This window comes from Hyaena hyaena, unplaced genomic scaffold (genome assembly GCF_003009895.1).
Source record: "Hyaena hyaena isolate Hyena2069 unplaced genomic scaffold, ASM300989v1 scaffold_266, whole genome shotgun sequence".
In the NCBI taxonomy this organism is placed as follows: domain Eukaryota; kingdom Metazoa; phylum Chordata; class Mammalia; order Carnivora; family Hyaenidae; genus Hyaena; species Hyaena hyaena.
Genome location: NW_024080900.1, coordinates 1,250,336 through 1,276,015, shown reverse-complemented (window position 1 = coordinate 1,276,015; position 25,680 = coordinate 1,250,336). Strand labels below are relative to the sequence as shown.

The window sequence follows — 25,680 nt, the reverse complement described above, 5'->3', positions numbered from 1 at the left end:
ACATAATCTATGATTTTGACTGTGTATAAAAACTACCCAGCAGATAAAACTGCTCATTCTTTTTATTTAAAAAGAAATTTAAAAAAAAAAAATTAAAAAGAAATTTCTGAGAGAGGGAGAGAGACAGCGTGAGCAGGGGAGGGTCAGAGAGAGAGCGAGACACAGAATCTGAAGCAGGCTTCAGGCTCTGAGCTAGCTGTCAGCACAGAGCTCGATGTGGGGCTCGAAACCATGAACCATGAGATCATGACCTGAGCCGAAGTTGGACACTTCACCACGTGAGCCACCCAGGCACCCCCAAAACTGCTCGTTCTTAAAGACTTTATCCTGAACTCCACCATGGAATAATACGGAATCACAGAAAATTACATGACATAGGTTGTTAAATGAGTCTGAGAAGGGTGGCAAATTAAGAAGGTGTAAGGCATTACTGCGAGCTCTGTGAAGGCAGGGCTTTGTCTCTAGAACCTAGAAATGCCTGGCATATAGGGGGTGCTCAATGAATGTTGGCTGAACAAAAGAATAAATGAGGGGTGCCTGGGTGGCTCAGTCGCTTAAGCATCTGACTCTTGGTTTCAGCTCACATCATGATCTCATGGTTTCGTGGGTTTGAGCCCCACATCAGGCTCTGTGCTGGCAGCATGGAGCCTACTTAGGATATATTCTCTCCCCCACCCCCCTGGCTCACACTGTCGGTCTCTCTCAAAAATACATAAATAAAACCTTAACAACAACAACAACAAAAGAACAAGTGAATGTAATCAGATTACATGTACCTATAGCTATGAAATCTGAGCCATGTCAAGGAATTTTTTTTTTTTTTTTAAAAAGCAGTAACTGCTCCAGGTGAGTTGTTTTAAAACAACTGTCAGCCTGCGCCCTCAGCTGCTTCTCATCAAGAAAGTAGCTCTGCTGTAAGCACAACTTTGTACATCCAGTGGGCGTTATGGATGCCCACTTGTTCGTCAGAGCTGAAATCATTTGCTTAAATTCCTGTAAGCAGACTGTGGTCAGACAGGAACTGTGAACTACCTTCTCACAGCCTGCTTCCAAGGAGAAGGTCTGAGGCCAGGTCACATGTATGATTTCTACATGGAAAGACACCAACAATTCAATGATACTGAATGATTCTCCTGTTGTCTAGCTGTAAGTAATAACTTACAATTTAACAAAACTTTCTGCATTAGAAATGGATGGCAATTCCGGGGAAACACTTCAAAAACGAGGAGTGTTTGGACTGTAAGATTTCACGTTTATTTCAATACTGACAGGACACTATTCCCTCCAAAAGGTTTTAATCTACGAATTTTATGAACAGATCCGGCCTGAAGGACTGTTCCTGTTTATTAAACACCCACCAGGCAGCAGACATATATCACTTGTGATTTTTATTATTACACCTATTCTGAGACATAGGTATTATACAGATGAGAAAATTAAAGCCCAGAGGGGTCAGGTCACTTGCCCGAGGTTATCTACACAGTGAGTTCTAGAGCTGGGGTTTGAACTCAGATCTTCCCGATTCCACAGCCCTCTAGGTTTTCTTCTGTACCACAGTGTCTCCTAAATTCTTTATCACGATAACACCAGATCACAAGATCAAAAGCAAGCAGACACAGAGACCACACGAATAGCCCGGCCGGGTCCCGCTCACCTGCGCTGGTTCATTTCGGCGTCGCTGGCCGCGTTCTTCCCGGGACCCCAGCTGTGCCTCCGGAAAGGGGACAGGGAGCGCATAGAGCCCCTCAGCACAGAGCAGTTGGAGGGCACTTCGGTGATGCTGTCCATCTCCTCCTCGTCCATCTCACCTGAGCCAGCAGCTTCGCCCTCACTCTCTCGACCCTCGGCTCCCGCCCCATGGCTGTAGAAGCTGTCAAGACACTGCTGATCTCTGGACCTGTTCAAATTTGAAATCTGGGGGAGGGATACATCACTGCCATGAGAGGAATGTCGATCCAAGGAAGCCGTGTCATCGGTGGAAGAACTGGACCCGGTGATATCACAGACGGACTGCTCTTCCTCAGGCTGTAATGGAGAGAAGGCACGCACAGTTGAAAACAGCAGGGCCCAGGACAGCCTCATAACTCCCGGCCCAGGAGTGGCTGCAAACAGATATTTCCCTTCTTAAAGCATGATTAGAGTTGGATTCAAATGGCCGCTGATGAAGGCAGGTGTAGGTGTGTGCTCTTCTGCCCCTCTGATTAGAGGCACACAGACCGTCCCTTCATATGGGGGACCAGCATCTGCCTTGCGCTCAGGTCAGTTCTGTAGGCCAATACCATCAACTGGAAAGAAGAGAGCCCTTGAGTTACCTGGGGTTTCTGCCACCTAAAAACTCAGAACTCATATAGTCTTAGGTTTAATTCTTGCCCACCCCCCAAGCTTTAACCAAAAACAAGTTGTCTGCTTGGCTACAATAACGTCATTCCGAAGTCAATATTCCAAAAGCAAGTCTGTAATTGTTTCTAGAGGCCTTTTGCAAAATGCGCAATCACTTATGACCCTACCTAAGGTCTGCCAAAATGCCCACATTCTGGCCACAAATGCCTGACTAGAAGAAACGATTCCTTTTCCTCATTTCACGTGGAAATGGCAGGGTTATCAAACTTAATCTCACATGAAATCAAGTCCTGGCAATGGACTCTTTAGTAAGTGATGTTCTTTTTCCCTGGCCAACTTCTGGAGCCTAAAACAGGACAGTTTTGATCCCGAGTAGCCTGACAGTCCTCTGTTTGCTACACACAGCGAAACACATAAACTGAGGGAAAGATGAGCACTCTAACAGTCTAAGGATGAATCAGTCCAGAAGATACACAGAAGTGTTTAGAATACACATGATCCCCTCTCAGACTCCAGCACTGATCTGTCTTAGCATCTTTACTGTGTTCTTCTAGAACAGACAGCGGGGAGAAGGGAAAGCCATTCTGTGCTTATTTTTCCTTCTTCACAGCAGTTTCCTAATTAGCCAGTCTACTCAAAGCTTTAATTAAAGAGTAAAGAAACTTACAGTTCTTTGAGAAAGATTTTTAAAATTATGCAAACTAATGAGCACTTTCAGCTTTGGAACAGAAAACAAGACCTATTCTAGAAGGAGAGTATTTTCAAATGTTTATGTTAACACTTCAAAAGCATTCTTTCTAACGTTTGGGCTGAATCTCACTAGCTCTGAGAGGAGTTTTTCTCCACTCTGTGGCATCCGGTTTCCTCGGTTAATTGCTCCCTAAATGATGCGTGAGGCTGGGACTGAGAGGGAGGTGGGGGTCCCTGGGATCCAGATGGGCTCTTGGGCCCTCCCAGTGCACGGAGCAGGATGTGAACCCGGGGCGATCGCAACTAAAACTGCCCAGTTCTCATCATCTCTAAGAAACCCTGTATGGATAAGATCTCCAAGTCCCTATCAGCAAAGTCCTGTATGCACTTCACTGGGCTGCACTATAAAATGATGCCTCCACCAGACAGGTTCTAAAATAGGGCAGGTATTGTTTTTAAAATAAAATCATCAAGGGGCGCCTGGGTGGCTAAGTCAGCTGAATGTCTGACTCCTGACTTCGGCTCAGGTCATGATCTCACAGTTTGGGAGTTCGAGCTCTGCAACAGGCTCTGCGCTGTCAGCCTGCTTGGGATTCTGTCTCCCTCTTTCTGCTCCTCTCCCACGTACTCTCTCTCTCTCTCTCTTAAAATGATGGGGCGCCTGAGTGGCTCAGTCAATTAAGCGTCTAACTTCAGCTCAGGTCGTGATCTCGTGGTTTATGAGTTCGAGACCCGCGTCGGGCTCTGTGCTGACAGCTCAGAGTCTGGAGCCTGCTTCAGATTCTGTGTCCCCCTCTGTCTCTCTGCTCCTCCCCCATTCTCTCTAAAAAAAAAAAAAAAAAAAACATAAAAACAAAACCCTAAAAAAAAATTTTTTTTTTAAAAATATTTTTATTTATTTCTAGGAGAGAGAGAGAGACAGCATGAGCAGGGGAGGGTCAGAGAGAGAGGGAGTCACAGACTGAAACAGGCTCCAGGCTCTGAGCTGGCAGTCAGCACAGAGCCCGACGCGGGGCTCGAACCCACGAACCGCGAGATCGTGACCTAAGCGAAAGTCGGACGCTTAACTGACTAAGCCACCCAGGCGCCCCTAAAAAAATTTTTTTAAATAAAATCACCGACTATTCTTTTTGTGAGTGAGGATTAGCCTGTGCACCCTAAAGCAGCCTGTCATGGGGCTGCTCTCCAGAGGAACAACATAAATGGTCACAAATACGAAGTTCAGGATGTCAGCGTTCTCACTGCGTTCTCCTCAAATTCTGTCCTTCTCAGAATGTGACCTTATTTGGAACCTGGGTCTTTGCAGATGTCACTGGTTCAGATGAGGTCATACTACGGCAGGGTGGCTGCGGTGTCCTCACAAGAAGAGACGGGGGAGACACACCGGGAGGCAGGGCCTGGAGCAATGGGTCCACGGCCCAAGGACGGCCGCGCAGGGCCCGACCAGAGCCTCCCGAGGGAAAGTCGCCCTCGACACACCGGCAGTAGGGCCTCCTGCCTCCAAAACAGCGAAGGAGCGAAGTTAGGTTGTTTCAGCCCCCTGATTTGTGCTAAGTGGCCACAGCAGACACAGGACCATATGTCCTGCCCCACAACTGCTGGATCTCCAGGTCGAGGCAGTGCCAAAGGACCAACAGAACGGGCGCCATCAAGCGGAGTGTGGGACAAGCCTGTTCTAAAGCCCGCAGGCAAGGCTTTGAAGGAAACGAAAAGTTGCTGAGGGCTCCAGTTAGCCATTCATCATCTACTCTCACAACTCCATGCTTCCCGATCAGGAAGTGACGTGCGGACGGAGGAACAGGCCCCGCTCAGGGTGGCCCCGCAGCCGCCCTGGCACCTCGCTGCCCTGAGACGTAAAGAACGAGCATCCACCCTTTTGTGGGACATGAAAACAAGGTGGGAAAGGTACTGGTGGCCTGTCTGTGCACATTCTGGAAAGGGAGAGCCCTGTCCAGTGTAGCCGCTGCACGGTGCTCGATGTGTGTCATGACTTTCTCGGTGTGTACTTTAAACTCTGATAAACAAAAAAATTCCTAAAAACTAAAATAAGGTAGTTTTTTTTTTTTCTTTCTTCACAGTACACACGAGTTCTTTCATCTTGCACTCCTGGTAAGAATGAAGTGCACAGAGTATTCTCACACTCAATTATTTTTATTGTACCTTTCAATTCTTACTTATAATGAGCTGGTGGTTATTACCCAAGAAAGGGAAAAACAGGACGAACTCAGAAATAATGACTGATCTCAATTAAGTACCGAGGCGAATGGTTTGGCTTTAATGCTGTACTGAATCTAAAGAAGGCTCTGAGTTACTTTTTCCCAAGACTTAAAGTGTTCTTAAAAGAATTTCACGACTTCGTCAAGTCTTCACACTATCCTGGCAGAATAGAAAGTGGTCCCTGGCGGAACCAGGAACCAAACCTGGAATGTGGTCAGAGTCTTTTGATAACTACATATGTGTCCATGGAAAAGGCACTTTTTCACTTTGTCTAATATGATGATCTTTACGTCTTAAGAGCTTAGACCTTAATATAAGGCCTGTTGCAAGTACTATTTTTAACCATGCGCAGGGGAAACAAGTGGTTTTTTTTTTTTTTAATGTCTGAATTTTCTTTTCTTTTCTCTCTCTCTCTTTTTTTTTTTTTGCAATATTCCTTTCCAGTCCCTGAACTTATTTGTGCTCTAGTTCTTAGGAATATCTGCCAAATGAGAATATGAGGACTGTTAATTCCGTCATTCTCCCCTCTCCTCACAGAAAGGTTTTAGGGATACTGTTTTTCCATTTATACATCAGAAGGGGGAAAAAGTTATGGCTTCTGTCACATAGTAGAATGTTCCAGGCCTAATATTTGAAGCCATTCTTAACGGTTTTTAAGTTACATGTCAGTCTTTCTTTAGAGAGGTTTTTTAAAATGACTGCGAATTAAATAACTTTCAGAGACTTTGGAAATTTGTCCTGATTGTATGGAAAAATGGTGCTATGGATCAGTTTAACCAGACACGTTCAAAAACCTGGTTTTGACTCCATGTAAATCCAATGTATTAAACTGATCCCATGGCACCATTCCTCCAGATAATCAGGAGTAACAGCCCAAGTTCCTGAAAGTCATTCAATATATTTAATACACACACACACACACACACACACGAGGAAAAAAATCCATAGCTTTTCTTCCCCTAGTCTTACAAGCAGATGGCCAAAACGATACTCTGCTAAATATAAGTTGTTTTTCCCCCTTAAGATGCGGTACGGAGAATGGCAGAGAAGGCAGAGATGGAGAAAGGCAGACAAGGAGAGAAGGGGTGGTCGGGGTCGTGCCTGTGTGTGAGGGAGCAAGTGCACCTGGAGAAGAGGACACTGGGTCTATTCTGGAGACGGGCACGTGAACCCCCTCCCTGAGCTGCCATCACTGGTCCTCCTGTGCACGGGAGGACCGGAACACACACGCCTGCTATCATCTCTGCCAACAGCTTCCTTTTCCCTACAGCTTATGCAATCCTGAAACTGCCAATGGTCACCAGGCTAGCAAGAGTCTGCAGCAGTCAAAGACAAAAGCTTGCAAGGGAACGGGCCAGTAAGCATCACGAAGGTTTGCACCCTGCTTTTCTTCAAAAGCCCAGCTTCTGCCGGACAACTTGGACTTCAGGGGCAGGAGCGGAGCTGATGGAGTGATCCAAGGATAGCGTTTTGCTTAATTTAAGGCCAAATAAACTAGGAAAACTGAAACTACCAAATAATGATGTAACTAAAAAGTTAACAAAAAAGGCTAAATAATGATGCTGTCTATATGCGCCGCCGCTTGAAAATGTAGGCCTGTCACTTAATATACGTGCAACATGACTATTACATAAATGAGTCCTAATTACAGGATACTCATCACCTGTGGGGGTCTATATTAAGTGATTTAGATGTATTCCTTTAATATTTGATTTACTAGCTACGGTGCCTGGGTGGCTCGGGCAGCTGAGCATCTGAATCTTAATTTCAGCTCAGGTCCCAGGGCTGTGGGATAGAGTCACATGTCCGGCTCTGTGCTGGGAATGAAGCCTGCTTAAGATTCTCTTTCTCTCCCTCTGCCCCTCTCCCCAGCTCGCATACATGCTCCCTCTAAAATTAAAAAAAAAAAAAAAAAAAAAAAAAAAATTAGGGGCACCTGGGTGGCTCATTTGGTTGAGCATCTGACTTCGGCTCAGTCTACGATCTCATGATTTGTGAGTCCTGCATTGGGCTGTCTGCTGGCAGCACGGTACCTGCTTGGGGTTTCTCTCTCCCTCTCTCTCTACCCCTCCCTCCTTCACGTGGTCTTTCTAAATAAACTTAAAATTGATTTAGTAGGTATTCTTATTCTCATTTTACAGATGAGTAACCAGACAGTCAGTGAGATTACATAATAGGATTCTAATTAAACTGGTCTGGGGTAAGGGCCAGATTCTTTTTCTTCTTTAAGCTCTCTAGATGATTCTGAGTATAACTGGGACTCTGTCCTACTATTATATACTACAGAGCTATGACAAAAATGTTTTAAAGACTTAAGATGGACTCCAGTCCTAAGTATAAAAGCTAAAACTATAAATCTTCTGAAAGAAAACATCTGGACTCGGGGGCACACAAATCAGTAACAGGATAGGACACAGATAGTAAGAGCCATACAAAATTGATAAATGACACTTCATCAAAACTCCAAACATTCAATACATCAATTCACGTTTATGAAAGTGAAGAGGGAAAACCATATACTGGAAGAAAATATTTACAAAACATTAATCTAACAAAGGACTGGTATCCAGGATACATATACAATTCCTACTTCTCAGCAACAAAAAGACAACAATCCACTTTTTTTTTTAATGGGCAAGAAATGTGAACAGACACTCCACAAAGGAAGATATCTAAGTGGCTAATAAACACACGAAAATGTGTTTAACATCATCATTGGTTGTCAAGGAAATGCAAGTCAAAGCGATAATGAGCTACCACTACGTGCACACCAGAAATGCTGAAGTTGAAAGAAAATAAAACAATTATACATGTTGGTAAGAACAGGGAGCAACTAAAATTCTCATACATTGCTGGTGAGGATATCAAATGATACAACCACTTTGGAAAAAGGTCTGGCAATTTCTTATAAAACTAAACCAGCTTTCCTACCACATATGATCTATCAATTCCACCCATTTACCCAACAGAAATAATAACATATATATTCCATTTGTAGGATGTTTTGAAATAAGGAAAACTAACCTGTGATGGGAAAAAAAATTAGGACAGCTGTTACCTCTAGCGGGTTGGAGAGGAGACAGATGGAGGAGGGGCATGAGGAAACTTTCCAAAGAGATGGTAACAGCCTTATCCATGTGGGGGTTTGGGTTACAAAGATAAATGAATTTATCAAAAGTCACTGAGGTACAGCTATTATGGAAACAGTATGTCGGTCCCCCAAAAAAGTAAAAGTAGAACTCCTATAAAATCCAGCAATATCCGACGTCTGGTATGTGTCCACAGGAAATAAAGCCACCATCTTGGATACGCATCTGTACCCCCATGTCCAGAGCAGCATAATTCACAGCAACCAAGACATGGAAACATCTTCAGTGTCCACAGACAAACAGGGAAAAGAAAATATTATTCAGAGTTAGAAGGAAGTCCTGCCATTTGCAACAACATGAATGGACCCTGAAGGCATCATCCTAAGTGAAATAAGCCAGAGAAAGACATGATCTCACTTCTATATGGAATCTAAGAATGGCAAACTCATAGTAGCAGCAGAATGATGGTTAGCCGGGGCTGGAGGGCCGGGGGGAAACACGGAGAGGTTACCTAAAGTGAGGTATGAGCTAAAGTGAGCTGAGAGGTATCTCAGCTATGAGATGAATAAATTCCGAAGACCTCAAGTACAGCATGATGACTACAGATACTAATTATGCACTATGTATACTTGAGGCCTGCGAGAAAGTCAGTCTCAGGTGCTCTTACCACACACACAGAAAGGCAACTCTGTGAGGGGACAGATACATTGGCCTGACTGTGGTAAGCATTTCAAGATGTACAGGTCTATCAAAACATCATCTTGTGTGCTTCAGACGTGTATAATTTTCGTCAACTATAACTCAGTAACACTGGGAAAGTCACTGAAGAATAACTTTCATACTGCATTTCACTCTGTGTAAATTTTACGTAAAAGAAACCCAGCAAACAGCAACAACCCTATCAACACATACTGAATTCTAAGTATTTAAGGGTAAAAGTAGATTGAGATCTGTAACCTACTTAGAAACACATGGTGGGTAGAGAAATGATGGACACATACACAGCTGTGTAAGGAAACAAGTACAGTAAGTTAGCAGGAGAGCCAGCCTGTAGGTACCCCACTGCCCAGCTCTTGCAACTCTCCTGTATGTTTCAGAATTTTCTCAACAAAATGCTGGGGGGGAAATGCCCGGCTGGCTCTCTTAATCCAAAGTTACAGGACATAGGTGACATACAGGTATATGGAGAGGGGTAAATATTATGTAACATATGAATGTATAAACATAAAAACCACCACCCACCTTCTACCTTCTTACCACACCTGAAAGAATCCTGTTTCACATTGCCAAAATACTAGTCCTTTAATTTTTAATAATTTATTTGTTAAATATTTATAAACTGTCACCTAGATTATACACGAGGCACTCTGCCGTGTGCCTTGGAAAATAACAGCTCACATTCTAAACACCTAATATGTGCTATTTATGTGCATGCATGCATGCATGCATGCATCTATCTATCTATCTATCTAGACACCTCGATATCTATCTGTTTATGCCCAGCATGGAGCCCAATGTGGGGCGTGAACTGACGACCCTGAAATCAAGAGTCAGACGCTTAACCAACTGACCCACCCAAGTGCCTCTCTGTGCAATCATTTAGTTACGAATACTAAGCATGGAATAGCAAGCTGTTTCACAGTCCTGAAATTAATTTTCAAAACTTGTGCATAAACAAGATAGTTTTTCTAATTTGGATTCTGTAAGTATACCTACTTTTATCCCTGGAAGGTTAATTTTTGGCTTGGTGATCAAGTACTTGAGAGCCAACTATATAGCACATGAAAGCAAGAATATTCCCTTAAGGTTTTGCATCTTAGGAGAGTTACTCTGATTTTCTTAATTGTGGATACATTTTATAACTTGGAGAAAAAATAAAACACTTACACCTTATATCTAAATCTCTTTGGGAAAAGAGGCAGCAATATCAGTATGTTCGTGGATTTCAGTTAACCTTCTGGAAAACAAGGTGGCCTCGATTGTCTATTTCATAAACCCTCTTTCTTAGCCAGGGTCTAGAAAAATTTCAGGATTTCTTCCTACTTTAGAAACAAAATCTAAATGTTATGCTGTTGCCCTACCGAGAAGGAAGACTTCAGGAACTAGCAAATATTCCTTTTTAAAAAAAATTCCTTTTAATGTTTATTTATTTTTGGGAGACAGAGAGACAGAGCAGGAGCAGGGGAGGGGCAGAGAGAGAGGGAGATACAGAATCCGAAGCAGGCTCCAGGCTCTGAGCTGTCAGCACAGAGGCCAATGCAGGGCTCGAACCCACAAACTGCGAGATCATGACCTGGGCCGAAGTCAGACACTTAAATGACTGAGCCACCCAGGCATCCCTAAATATTCCTAAGAGTAATCATGAAGCTCCCGACACTCACCGAAGAGTCCTGTTTACGAGAAGGCACATCCAATGGACGTAGAAAGTTAAGGCGGGAAGTTTGTCACAAGCATTGCAGGCTGCTAGAGACCTCTGTGAGGTCAGAGTCACACAAATGGCTGCAGGAAGTGACCTAACGCATTGCTCATGGTGCACAGAAAAGCATGCTGTGCTGCCTTGCCCAGGGAGGATTTTTTTTTTTGAGAAAGGAAGGAATTCTAGGACGGGGTGCTGTTTCACAGTGTGCGCTGTGTGGCTGTCCACTGAGGAAGACGGTGAGGAAGCTGCTGACGAACTGCCAATCACCTTGCTTCTGCGTATCACCTTGCTTCTGCGTAAATCACTGGCTGTTTGGGTCAGCTGCCTGAGAGTCCCACTTCGGCTCAGGTCATGATCTCATGGTTCTTGAGTTCAAGCCCCACATTGGACTCTCTGCTGTCAGTGCAGAGCCCACTTTGGATCCTCTGTCCCCTTCTCTCTCTGCCCCTCTCCCCTACTCACATGCTCTCTCTCTCAAAAATGAAGAAACATTAAAAAAAAAAATCACTGGCTATTAAAGGAGGTGCTCGGAGATCGAGAGCAAAATAACAAAAAGGGAACAGATTTGAGAGTCATGCCTACGTTCAAGTCTCCATTCTGTTACTTAGCAGCTGAGTAATTTGGACTATGCTTGTCTACCAATCAGAGCCTGGATTTCCTCAGAGTTTAATGAGATTAACGTCCCTCCCCCTCCCCTACCCCCGCAGGGTTGCTGGAAGCAGAAATGAGATCATATCTATAAAAAATTCAGTTCAGTGACAGTAATCACTTCGGTAAGTATTAGCCTGTCTCTCTCTCCCCTTTTCCTTGCATATGCAACCCCTTGGTTTTACTGAATGCTAGACAAAACAGTCACTGCAAAACCTCTCTTGGTTACAAACAACTTTGGTCAAGTGGAGACAATGAAGAGGAAGAACCCTCCAGACCTCATCCCAGGCCATGAGACACTCTCACGTGTGCATGAAGAGACGACCGTGCGTCTATCACTTCTGATTTTTCTGAGGCCCTCGGGTATGAAATGTGGGTAAAAGCCGATTTGGGGAGCATGCTTCGGCTTTTAACAATCTTATCTGTCTAGTCATCCTGAAAAAAACTGCCAAATCTAGCACTGCCATTCCTACAAACAATCTCATAAATGCTTTTGGCAATTTGAAGAAGAAGGCAAGATACAGGAAATCTGAATTCTCTTTAGGAAAATCCCTCAGGGCAGTGACCAGAAATGACTACCATCTCACAGAGCTGGGAATTCAGGTACGAGCCATCATGTGCCTCAGAGAGGAGTAAGAAGTATTTCTTAATGAAGACTTTGCAATTTCAAAATAACTCTTGACTGTGAAAATTTTCAGGCACATATAAATGTTTAACAAATCTGAATGTATCCATGACCCAGTTTCGATTTTAAAGCTGGAACTTAAGAGATATTACCTCATCTGTCTACCCGAGACAAAAATGATCTATTCTGAGAGACCTGCCCCTTCAGCATGGTATTCCCCTTGGGGGTGCGGGGACGATCAGAAGCCCTTACAATGAAAACCTCAAAATCACAGTGGAAACCACCCAAATTCTGTTATTTCCAAAACAAAAATCAAAAAGAAACAAAAAACCAAACAAAACCCATCATGGCTTCCCTCTTCCTAGAGAGCTTCAGGGTAGGACAGATCTTCTCGGCGTGCAGATTTTTTACTTTATAGAACCCACTAAATCAATCTGCTGTGAGTAAGAATGACAGCAATCCTGCAGTTCTGTAAACTTTTCCAAGGACTTCTGGCAGACAGTGAGCGCAAGAAAAAGGAAAAAAGTGGAAGAGAGCTCGGGGAGGCCAAATGAGTACGAGAGCCACTGGACAAAAATGAAACAAAAGCGCCTGCAGGTACCTTCACAGGGGCTTTAACTATGTTCCAGCCCGGAATCCCCGAACGCCAAGCCTCTACCGGGACTTTTACACACAGCATCTGCATACCGTGTTGGAGAAACCTCATCTCCCACTAACACCAATGTTCCGGTCCCCTCTGCAGGGTCCTCGTGAAGCCTTCATAAAGGCGTCTTCATAGCTGCCTTGTTTGTGCCCCATCACCCCCTCACGATGGAGACACCCACATGTGATTGTCTGAGAACCACTTGCTGATCCTGCTGTGGGACAGCCCACCATTCTTCTCAGGAGAAAGAACAGTACTCGCTGCAACGAGCTACAAACATAATAAGCAAAAGGTGGCAAACCGTCCACATCCCCCACCCCCTCAGAGAGCCTCAAATTACATGAAAACACCAGGTGACTCATGAGCATGAGCTTGGCTTTCCACTGGGGAGAAGATGGTCTGGGTTCCCTCGCAGAGATCTAGAAAGTTCAATTAAGCAGCTAGATGAGGAGGGGTGACATCAGCAAGCTCAGCAGTGAGCTTCAAGTCTAAACACATTAATCAGAAATGACTCTATGGTTAGTTTACACACATGACGTGTTGCAGTCTGAGCCGCGGTCCCTTCCTGCCCACTGAGAAAAGAATTCACTGCCGTCTGATTTAATTCACAGCAAAGGAGTTTCCATTTCTTTAGGCTTCAAAACCTGCATGTAACCAACCACGATTCTACCTAAGATAAAATGGCCAACGCCTTTTTCTAAGCCCAGCGAGCTGGAGCTCCCTTCCCCAGAAGGGAGGACTTAACACTTCTCTACGATGAGGCAGAGCTGGGGAGACGCTCCGTATGGTCAGCAGGGTCACCAGCGACCAGCACGAGTTGCACACCGAGGCGGACGGTACCTTGGAGAAGATGATGCTGTCCACTTCCTCGCTGGGTGACTGAAAGAGGTCAGAGTCACTCCCGGATTCTCGTTTGAGCACATCCGGTTTTGAGGTGCACTCTCTGCCCAGGCCAACATCCAAGAAGCTGTCACATCCTGAAAAAGAAAATGTATTCAACCAACATGGGGGGGGGGGGAAGGACTCTCTTCATTCCATCAATTAGCCTTTTAAGTCAACCAACTAAGCTGTCCGCCGCCCCACAAGGAGGAAGCTGTAAAGGACACAGTCCAATTAGTAGCTTTCAACGCTGGTTATTCCAATTCTAGGGTGATTGTTACTGTAGGACAACCACGAATAAAAGGTACAAAAAGATAAAATGGTCATTTAGAACCATAATTCCACCTGTATTTAGGTATTTAAGTGGTAATCTTTTCCTCTTGGTAATTAGAGAATATTTTCTTTCACTGTCAAAATCAGAAGTCCTTTATTAGGAAACTATGAGACAGGGTTTATGGCCAATTTCTAAGACTTAAGTTCTTTCTGAAAACTTGTTACTTATCAAATATTGGGGTAATAGACAAAGGGGGAGCATATCTAATATAAATATCGGCATATTACACTTCCGGGTTCTGTTGAGTAAGAAAAGAAATACAGTGATTTAACTTCTACCTTAAACAGACGACACTGGGGGCAGGGGAAATGTACTAATGAAGAAACACGTATCATGTATAATCTGTCTTCGGTTCAATAATTAGCATAGGGCCTCTGGTGAACCAGAGGGAGGGGGGCCTTGGCAGAAACACTGTCTATCAAGGAATTCTGAAGACTTAGTCCACTGAAACTAGCAAGGTACTTAACCTGTTCTCTCCTATTAGCTCTGTAAACAAAATATGACCTGGTGGCAACAGAATTAAAAGTATTTGTATGTGGTAAAACCAAAAGCCTCAAAGAAAGCCGATTAATAGGTAGGCATCAACCTCCTTCAAGCAGTCTGGAGACTGAAGTATCTCCATTCTGGTTGGCACTTTGCTGTGGGATTCAGTCAGACACAGGCAACCCTGCAGCTGACACTAGGTGATGAGGGACAGGACCTACTGAGCTACCTAGCGGTTCATGAGAGCGCTACCTAGCGGTTCATGAGAGCACCACCTGCAGGTTTTGGTTGGAAGGAGATTTAAGAGAAGTTGACAACACAAGGTGAAAGCAAGACACCCCCCCCCCCAATAAAGAGAAAAAGAGAGAGAGTGAAAACACAATGGTTTAGACTCTATTAAGAGACAGTATACCCAAGTCCAAAATGGGGACAGCCCTACCACTATGTGACAGCTAGACCTCACCAATAGGATGATGTTTGTTCCTAGGTAATGTTTACCTTTTATTTATTTTTAAATGTTTATTTATTTTTGACACACACACACACACACACACACACACACACACACACACACACACAGGATCCGAAGGAGGCTCCAGGCTCTGAGGTGTCAGCCTAGAGCCCAGTGAGGGACTTGAACTCACGAACGGTGAGATTATGACCTGAGCCGAAGTCAGATGCTTAACCGACTGAGCCACCCAGGCACCATGTCCTAGGTAACATTTAGATTAAGAACTGATATGAGATGCCTAAGTGGCTCAGTATGTTGTGTCTGGCTCTTGATTTCATTTTGGGTCAGGAACCCAGGGTCATGGATCAATCCTTGCATCAGGCCCCGTGCTGAGCATCGAGCCTGTCTGGGATTCTCTTTCTCCTCTCCTCCCAACTCCCGCCCCTCACGAACTCTCTGTAAAAAAAATAAAATAAAATAAAATAAAATAAAAAATAAATTGAAACACTGATAAACAGAAATGCGTGCGTGGTAAGGAGGTCACGACAGTGGAAACCCTTGAGATACATGTGGCTTTTGCAGAGGTGGAAAAAATGAGTCTGAGGGCGGTTGCAGATTTGCTCTTTGCTGATCCAGAGGTAGAACAAAAAGCCCACTGAGTGGAAGCCACAGAGCTTTACTCTAGACTTCTGGGCAATGGGTTAGCAGCTTCATAAAGTAACGACTGTCACTTCACCAGAAGGGGTGGCACAAAGTCTGAATGACTGTCCAGAGGTTTCAGAAAAGATGTGCATATAGGAAGGGAAGTGGGACATTAGATAACCCCAATGTCTCTCTTAATTCTCAGTCTATGTTTGGACAATAATTGTGTGTGTGTGTTGAGGGATAATGAGAAGAGGAAGTTTATTCTTATCTAAACTAGTTAATTATTGATCATTAATAAATTATTTGCCCCCAGATTAGCTGGGAATCTTAGAGGAAGGGTCAAAGGAGCATCACACTGGAATACTGGTCATGCACTGCTTGGTCACTAAAACTACCTTTTCTCTTAGTAAGGCGTTTGACTAGGTACTGGGGATTATCCAAATAGGGAAAAAAAAAAAAAAAAAAGGGCACCTGGGTGGCTCAGTCGGTTAAGTGTCTGACTTCGGCTCAGGTCATGATCTCACACTTTGTGGGTTCAAGCCCCACATCAGGCTCTATGCTGACAGCTCAGAGCCTGGAACCTGCTTCAGATTCTGTATCTCCCTCTCTCTCTTCTCTGCTCACGCTGTCTCTCTCTCTCTCTCTCTCAGAAATAAAACATTAAATTAAAAAACATTTTTTAAATAAAAATAAAAAGAGACATTTAGTGTGTGTGGGAGCAGATAGTTTGCAACTTTGTAGTGGAAACAGACATGTTAGGAGACAATTTCAACACACAAGCACACAAACGATGCGACAGGGCCCACAGATCAATCTGAGAATGTTCAGCTGAAGGAAAAAAAGTGACCTTAGGCCATTTTAATCTTGGTCCAAGCTATTTCTGAGTGTTTAGTTCAATGGGAATAGCCCTCCCTCTAAGGGGCGACTGCTGCGTGAGTCAGACAGCTATCAACCCTGCGGCTGATACCCAGCAGTTCGTGAGAACTGAACTTGGAATCATGGGTATTCTCGACTCCCTTCCCCACCGCCCCCTATACACATTAGGAGAGTATGGACCAGCTTAGGTGGAGTTGGTGGGTGTAACCTTTCTATTGCTCCCTCTTTCCTCACTTGGAAAAATCGAAAACTCCATTTCATGGTTGAGGGGAAACCAGGGGGCTGGCCAGGGAAAGAAAGGGCTGTCGCAGCAACTATGCTGAGCTGCCGACTCTCCAGCAGGCAAGCAGACCATGTCCACATTCCAGACTGGAAAACAAACCAACTTGAGACATTCTAATGGAAAATTCACAGGGAAGATCCTGCTTCAGCCCTGGTAGGAAGAGTTCACCCAGAAAATCAATCTGAGCCAAGACTCCAAGGGAGCACAAACAGCTGGGGTAAGACTGCTGTGTGATACAATCCTGACTGTGGAGTTGGGGCGGGGGGTGAGGTGGGGAAGGGTATGAAAAGAAGGGATAAGGGGGAGAAAATGACCATAACCATTATGCAACCACACAAGTGGAGGGGGGCCCAAAGCCAAAGCCCTCTGCCGCATGTCCTTCTACACACCCTCTTCCTAACGAATAACATGGAGCAACACGGGAAGGTACATGTAAGAACCATGAACACTGACTGGTTTTAGAGTCAGATCTATCTGGCTTACAGCTAGGTCTGCTTACTTTTAGTATAGAGATCCCAGGCAAGAAGTCATTTAACCCCTTAAGTCTCCATTTCCATACCAAACGGATGAGTGTACCTCCCAGAAGTAGCTGTAGCCACAGTTAGAAATAATTTATACAAATAGTCACCAGGACTCTGACCCTCAGCACCCAGCAGGTGTGGGATAAACACCCCTAACGAAGTTAAAGCTTCATTAACCCATACGGTGTGATTTCACAAGTACCTAAGACGGACAGTACCTTGAGGTGAGCCAGTCCTATTTTATGACCCATACGTAATTCTGCCTATAAATTTCTGTCTCCTGAGACATTAGCTTCTTGAAAAGCTAGCAAAACATGTCATTTTTAAGATGCTCTCTAGTCATTTGGGTTTAAAATTATATATATGCAAACAAATTACAGTAGGGAAAGGGAGGAAAGCCATCCGGCAGCACCCACCGGGATTTGCTGAACCACAGTAACCATAACACATTTGTATTTATTTGTAGTTAAATAAATTTGTATTTATCCAGTACTGAAGAATATCCAAAGTGATTTTAAAACATATTATCTTCTTTGGTTTCACACTATTGCTCTCTTGAGCTATGTTTATAAAGTAAAAGAAATCTCTAAGTTCCAAATTGCCTAGAATTCACCAAACAATTTACCTAACACCAAAATCTCAAGTCTGAAGTCCCAAAGCACAATCCAGGTCCCAGATTTTGCTGCACTGAGATTTAAAAAGACTCACTCTAAGAAGACCAAAGTGGTTATGCTTGGGGCTGGAACGTGTGTTTGTGTGGTGGGGGGTGGGGAGTTGGGGAGTCAACAAAATTCAAGATGATGTCTTGGGAAAAATGCTCAGGGGTTCAAAATTCATTTCTTTAAATAAAGAAATTAAACTCTCCTGTGTGAAGAGACTCCTTGTGAACACTCAAGTTGTAAGACAGCCTCATTTAACCCTTCCTCATGGCACACAGCTTTGCTATTTGGATGGTCAGGGGTAATTACCCTTCTGGAAAGTGCCCACAACGGCTCAAGGAAGCAAAATATGGTGCGCAGTATACTTTTAAGTACAAGATTCTAGGCGGATGGGTGGGGGAAGTGTCAGCTAAGTCTGTGAGCAGGGTCAATCTTATAACACGCAGAGGCTCTGAACACAACCATCCGAGACAAAACTAGAGGAAAACACATTTCGTATTTGTCCCCAACACTTCCTTTGGAGTAAAGTCAGAGTTGAGAATCACTAGGAAAACTCTTGGAGATAGAGGATTTGGACAGTTTGCCTTTGGATTTAATACTAGTCAAGGCATCCACAGCTAAACTGTTTCTATAAAGACCAGTCAATGAGGACTCAGTAATTTTTAAAGCAGGTCAGTAAAACCCGTGAAGGTAAACAAAGGCGTCGTTGAGTCGGGTCGACTCAAGAGCCCAAATTACGTTCATATGGCAGCTCTAGGCCAGGCACAGGGACTTACAGGTACAAGCCATGTGATTCAACACCCCCCACTGAGGAAAGCCTGTGGTGCTGTAGAGCTGGAAGAAAATAGCCCAGCCATTTGGGAACATTCCTCACTTGACTGTGAATTAATGGCTTAACCTGGGTAAAAAGCTGGGCATCCTGACTACCCACAAATCATGTGCTGTGTTGTGAACAAGTCAGGTCTTAGCAGTTGACCCTCACCTGTTGTTAATAATACATCATGGATGTTTAATATAATCTGGGTGTTACTAATACCTCCACTGCTGACAGTACTCCCAAGGTTGACGGTTCTCAATCCTGGCTGTGTAGTGGACTCACCAAAGGAGATTTCAAAGATTCTGAGGCCTGGCTCACACCCCAGGCCCAACTAAATCAGGATCTCTGGGAGCAGGACCCAAGCAGTAGTGTACTTCTAAAGCCCCCAAAAGAATCTCAATGCACAGCCAAAATTGAGGGCTCTCAGGTTTAGCTCTTAATATTTACAGTTTTACCAGACTGAGAAACCATTATCATATATGCACACACAGCAGAGAGGCCTTCACAGAATCAGTAAGTCCTAAAGCTACACGTGAAGACCCACTACTAAAATGGAACTTGGGTAATGAATTACATGACACTATGCATTCTCAGGGAAGACAAAATGCCTACAAACCCAAATTGCACTTACCCCCTCTTCTGACTTAATGGATGGCCTGGTCAGGAAGGACAGACCTCTGAAAACACTGTTACTTAGAGGGGGGACTCCAGCGCTAGGAAACGGACATTTTTTGATACATTTATTCAAGCAACTGGAAACCGGAAAATCGCTGCTCACCTGGGCTCTGTGTGGAAGCCAAAAGAGATGCGGCGTCAGGGCATGGCTTTACTGGACACCAGCTTTCTCGGTTTATCTGAAGGGAAAGAGAAACAGGTCGACATTGAGACAGTGAAGTAATGTGGGATGATGTTATAGGTGCTGCAAGTGTTATCTATTATACCAACATTCCTACCCTTTTCTTTAATACTTTATTATAAAGTAGGTAAAATTATAGCAAGGAAAAAAAATCCCTTTCACAATACAATCAAGGCGTGCCACACTCAGCTAAGGCTCTGAGGAGACCGTTAGTAAAAGCAATAGGATACACAGAGAGGAAGATACACATAGAGGAAGACCTCCAGAGGGCCAAGAGTGAAAATAATATAATAATAATATATATAACATGTAACATAATAATAAAAAGTGACAGATGAAATGCATCACAGTCTAAAATACATATTTGATCTCTTCACTGACAAGTTGAAAACATACAAAAGTAATTTCTATTTATTCAAGATTTACCGTCTGCTGGGTATCAGGTTAAGATTCTATGTACGTTACCCCACTCAATCCCAGCTGCACGAAGTCTGTATTACCTGTACCCAGAGAACAACTAGCCTCAGCAGAGTTGCTGAGGTCAGATGACAGGACTGGCAATGGCATAAGTCTATGTAAATCTAAAGCACATTAAGAAGAAAAGACTCCCTTAAAATAATTTTTAAAAGAAATTTAGTCTTTACAATAGTCAGTCATCTTATTAACATCATTACCATCTACTTTCACTACATTTAAGATAATATAAAATTACCATAAGAGATTTCAAAAGTCATCTCTCCCGTAACTGATAAAACAAGTAAACACAAAATCAGCAAGAATATAGAAAACTTGAAAAACGTTACCAAGCAGTTTGATCTAACCAACCCATGCAGAGCAATTCACCCAACGGCAGCAGAATACGCATTCTTTTCAAGTACACATGGAACGTTCACCACAACAGACCATATTCTGTGGCATAAAAGAAGGCTCAAATTTGAAGATTAAAATCATACTGCGTATGTGCTCTGTCCACAAGAGTATCAAATCAGAAACCAAAATGAGAAGTTACCTGGAAAAACCGCAAAGATTTAAAAAACAAAACAAGACAAAAAACCACACAGAAACCGATGAAAAAATCCATGAATTAAAGAAGAGATCTTAAGGAATTATTCTATATTAAATATTAGAAAACATCTCCAACTGAAAAATTCAAACATCACATATAAACATGTGAGATCCAGCTAAAACAGTGTTTAGAGCAAAACTTAGAACATTAAGTTCCTATATTAGAAAAGAGAGGCTGCAAATTGATGATCTAAGCTTCTAAAACACTAGGAAAACAGGCCTCAATGAAAAAGAAAACAAAAAATAAAATGAATGAAACCACAGCCTGGTTCCCTGTATCACTAAAGCTCTCGCTAGACTGACCAAGAGCAAAAGTGACAAACTGCCGTATCAGGAACTAAAGAGGTCATCGTCACAGTCCCTACAGATACGGAAGGGATAACAAAGGGCTATTATGAACAACATTACTGTAACAGATTCACAAGTTAGATGGAATGGAAACATTTCATGGAGGACACAAACTACCAAAATTCGCTCACGAAGATAAAGATAATCTGAATACCCTTATTCTATCAAAGACATTGAATTTAGTTAAAAACCTTTCTGTAACGAAATCTCCAGGACCAGAGGGGCTTCAGTGGTGAATGGCACCATACATTAAAGGAAGATATAATACCAATTCTACACAAACTCTCCCACAAAATACAAGAGGAAGGAACTATACACAGCTCGTTTTTATGAGTCCAGCATCATCGGGACACCAAAACTAGACAAGGAAATGGTAAGAAAACATAAATCAGTATCCCTCAGGAACACAGATGCAAAATCGTGAAAAAAAATTAAGACACTGAATCCAGCAACATAGAAAAAAGATCAAGTTGTCATGGCCAAGTTCATCCCAGGAAGGGATGAGAAAACAGTTTCATCGAATTTGCTACATGGGATAAGGCAGAAAGCTCTAGGACATTCTGTCAAACAGCAACTGTTTGACAAAGAAGGAAAGCTGCTTGCAAACCTAGATCTACATGAAACACAACAGTAAATCATTTGCTCCTTTTGACTATCTGACCATTAGAGAGAGGACAGGAGCCAGGGACCAGGGGCCACGCATGTTTCGGTTCCTGGTATGTTACAAACCCATGCCAAAAATTTCACAGTGATCCTGAATGGTCACCGATCTTCACTGGTTCCCTGAGATTATGCAAAGTAGGCTCTTTAAAAAGTAATCTGAGTGTCCCCAGAAAGTGACCTCAAATTCAGTAACTATAACAACCATACCTTTCAAAGAATTCGAACAGCAAATTTTCTTTAAAACAAAATATTCCTTCAGAGTAGGATTTCTTTATTGAAAACTGCATCTCATCTGAAATGACCCAAATTTCACCACAGTGAAATGCTTCCCTGCTAACAGTAGCAACAAGGGCCCAGAACTACGATACTTCAGGAGAAAGCTACATTTTGAGGCTGAAAGAGAAAAAAATTGCTTTTCTTCCTTTTATTCCCCAAATAGGAAAAGACTGCATGAATACAGCACAAATTTAAATAATTAACAGAAGCCAAAAAGCTGAGAAGTTCCTTTAAAGTAGTGAAGCTCTGACTTTTCATGACCCTGTGGTCTCCTTCTGTGACCTTCACCAACTTCAGCCAGCATTTTAGAAGACTTTGCTAAAACGCTACATCTTAGAATAGTTTTCACTGCCTTTTCAATTCCATGGCCAATGAGTAAACTGAACATTCTTTGCCTTCAATATGTAAGGGACTAATGGACTATACTTTTCATGTCCTTTTAGGCATTTGCATGTTATAAAAAAGAAGTTAACAATTTGTAAAATAATATATAATATATAAGCAGTTCATTATATGTTAATATAAACAACATGTTTATTTGAAATAGTGTTTTAGTAAAAATTAAAATAAGATATTAAAGCTATTTAAAATAATGTAATAACTATTCAAAGAATGAAATTAAGATGAAATCAAATCTCTAACAGAACACACTCATTTCTGAAATAACAGTGGTGAGAACATATTAATGTTGGAAGAACATTCTTCATGGGTCTCTCCCATCTCTCGTCTTGAGTAAAGGCACTGATCATCCTTTTGTTCTAAATTATCTTTTCAAAAATGTCTGTGTATCGAACAACCTTGGCAGATAGACATATTGTTTCTTTCTGAAGCAAAGGGCAGGTTTGTCTACTGTCCAGCATAATGAAGATAATGTCTCAGTCAAGGGCAAAGATCAAGCGGGCTCACTGCTCATTGTAAGAACTGAAGTTTCCTAAGGGTGAGGGATTTCTTAGCTGTGACCCAGCGTTCACCTGGGCGCCCTCTGGGCTGTCCCTGGGGAACTTGGGAAGCAAGGGAAACCAACAAGAAACTGATCCCTATGGTGCTTTTTGTGCAATGAGTAATAAACTCGTTTGTCCCTGGCCCGGGAGCCCTAGGACTTCAGGCAGCAGCCATGGAACTGTCAGGTTAACCTGGTAGCTGGAAAGTAGGGTAAAATCTCAGACCCCTCAGTTTTGCCAATTAGTATACAGTAAACAGTATAAAATAACATTTAAAACACAGGGGCAGGCAGTCTCTTGATATGATGACACCTATCTGGTGAAAAACCTTAATCTGATTCAGTTTTTTCACTGTATGATCATGCTTGAATGAACATAAAGACACAATATCTATTTTAACTTTTCTGCTGTTTCCCAAATTTTCTTTACAAATTACTTTTTGATTTTTACAACTGATTCTGGCTAGCCTTCTATTTTGTACTAACTTTAGGTTGACAGAAAGGTTACAAAGATAGCCCTCTCCCACCAGTATCGCCAATGTTAACATCTCACATAACCCTGGCACATTCGTCAACAGTAAGACCCTGACATCGGTCTGTTACCATTAACTAAATTCTGGACTTGATTTGGATTTCATTTCTCTTTCCAATAATGTGCTTTTCTGTTCCAGGATCAAAACCAGGATACCACAGTGCACGGAGTGTGACTGTGTGTGTGTGTGTATATGTGTGGGGGTGGTAATTTGACATTTTAACATCTTTACTGAAATGTACTTCATATACTCTAAAGCTCACCCGTTTAAGTGCATGATTCAGTGGTTGAGGATATTTGCAGACTTGTAACCATCACCACTGTCTAAGTTTAGAACATTTTCTTCATGCCAAGAAGACATTCAAGCCCCACCCCGACCTCCATTTCCCAGTTCTGAGCAATCATGAATCTACTTACTGTCTGTCTCCATGGATTTGCCTACTCCAGACACTGCGCATAAACGGCATCACATATCACATGGTCTTTTGGGACTTGCTTCTTTCAATTAGCAGAGTGTTTTCAAGGTTTTCCCATGTTGTAGCACAGATCAGTACTTCATTCCTTTTACTACCAGATATCATCCCTCTGTGTGGGGATACCCTCATGTTATTTGTTTGTTCGTTCATTTGTTGTTTTCACTTTCTGGCTGTTTGGAATAATGCTGCTATGAAAATCCTTACACAAGTTTTTGTTTGGACGTGTTTTCGTTTCTCCTGGGTTTACACCTAACGAGAGAAAGTGCTGGGCCATGTGATACCTTTGTGTTAGACACTCTTAAGAACCACCAGACTCTTCCAAAGGGGCTGCACCAGGTGAGCTCCCTGCCAGCAGTAAACGGCTGTTTTCTTGTTCCTCATCTGCGCCCACACTGGTTATTATTCTTGTGCACCTGACTGTGACCACGATAGGGGGTGTGAAGTACTATCTTATAGGAGTACTTGTTTTTTGAATGGAAAAAATATTTTAATCTGTTGGTTACTTTCTCAGAATGGAAGACAGTATGAAGATGGAGTGCTCTTCAGGTTTGTCTCCCTACTTATTTAAAGCCAAAAAAAAAAAAAAAAAGGTATTTAAATACCTTCTAAGTATCAAATTCTATGCGAAGCCTTAAAAGCAGAAGTAGTAAAGAGCACGTTCTGAAAGGACTCCCAGTTTGTGAGAGAGACGTGAAAGTGTTCCATTCCTAACTCCTCGCACACAGCAGGCACTCACACGTGCACTGTCACCGGCAGAAATGAGAACCAGAGTGAGCAGACCACTCTAAGGAGCAGCTGTACTTGAAGTGCCACGAGCCTGAAGTGACCCCGGCAGAGGCAGGGGCCAGAGCAACGGCGCTGTGGCCTTCCGCTCCAGACAGAGGCGCCACTCAACACAGAGCACGCAAGGCAGAGGCGGCCACCCCATGGCAGAAGCAGAAGAACTCAGGGAGCTTGGTTTCGCAGAAGTTAAGGAAGCAGAGGGCAGAAAACAGAAGGTGGCTCCATGGTGCCCACCACCACAGAGAAGTCAAAACCGATTTGAAGAAGGAAGACAGAAGACGAAGACGACGAAGACCAAGAACAAGAAGTTGCTGGTCTGGGTAAGTGAGGTTTCTCATGACTCTGGGAAGACCAGGTTTTCACAGGACAGGTGAGATCAGATTAAAGCTGTGAAACATCTCTTTATCTCTCTAGATTCATGGCACTTTACAGTTTGTAAAGTAACTGGCTGCTGGATGTGCCCTTTCTCCTGTCTGACGAGGAGGCATGATGTGTTCTGGGAGAGGAGGCCACACATACTGAGTAAGGCTCGATTTGGGGAGAGTGTCTGGCTGTGGACCGTACCGTACTGGTAGCTGTACCTGCTCCAGAGACCAAGCAGCACATCTTTATTCCTTGGGGAGGGAACTGCTAAGTGGCAAGTGCATGGGTCTAGGGGAGTGCTTCTTGAATAATCTTTGAGCTCATTAACCTCCGGGATTTTACAGAGAACCAACAGCGAGAAGAGCCTTCGGGGCTCTCACCCTGCCGCCTTCACCAGATCCGTAAACACACACAAGTGAAGTGACTCCAACGAGTGAGAAGCTGTGGCTGCGTCTCCCCCACGGGCCCCCTGCTTCCATCCAGCGCTCTTCCCCCCCAGTCCACGGGCACCGCTTCGTACTTTCTTCTTCACCTTGGAACTCTACAACTCTTGAAACAAGTTTTAGTAACAATATTAAACTGGAAAAGATCTGGCAAAGTGCATTTCAGATCTCTGGAGAAGATTAGCTGGAAAGCAGTCACTGTTTACTTTAGACAAAAATATTTAGAAAATAAAGTATTATCAAAAAGAAACAACATATGGGATGGTGGGTGCCAAGTTTTTGAAAATCAGGATGCTGTTAACTGAGAGAAATGTTT

The 25,680-nt window shown here is 43.2% G+C and overlaps 1 protein-coding gene across 9 annotated transcripts in view; it reads right to left on the bottom strand.

The window, feature by feature from the left end:
- The window catches only part of AKAP13 (A-kinase anchoring protein 13), a 321,162-nt gene that overhangs the window by 76,452 nt on the left and 219,030 nt on the right, over positions 1–25,680 (bottom strand). For all 9 annotated transcript variants that reach the window (XM_039245765.1, XM_039245768.1, XM_039245766.1 and 6 more), the window contains 3 exons: positions 19,398–19,473; positions 13,512–13,648; positions 1,655–2,025 (listed from right to left, as the gene is read on the bottom strand). In XM_039245765.1, the coding sequence (XP_039101696.1) occupies positions 1,655–2,025; positions 13,512–13,648; positions 19,398–19,473 (584 nt within the window). The remainder of the gene's footprint in view (positions 1–1,654; positions 2,026–13,511; positions 13,649–19,397; positions 19,474–25,680) is intronic.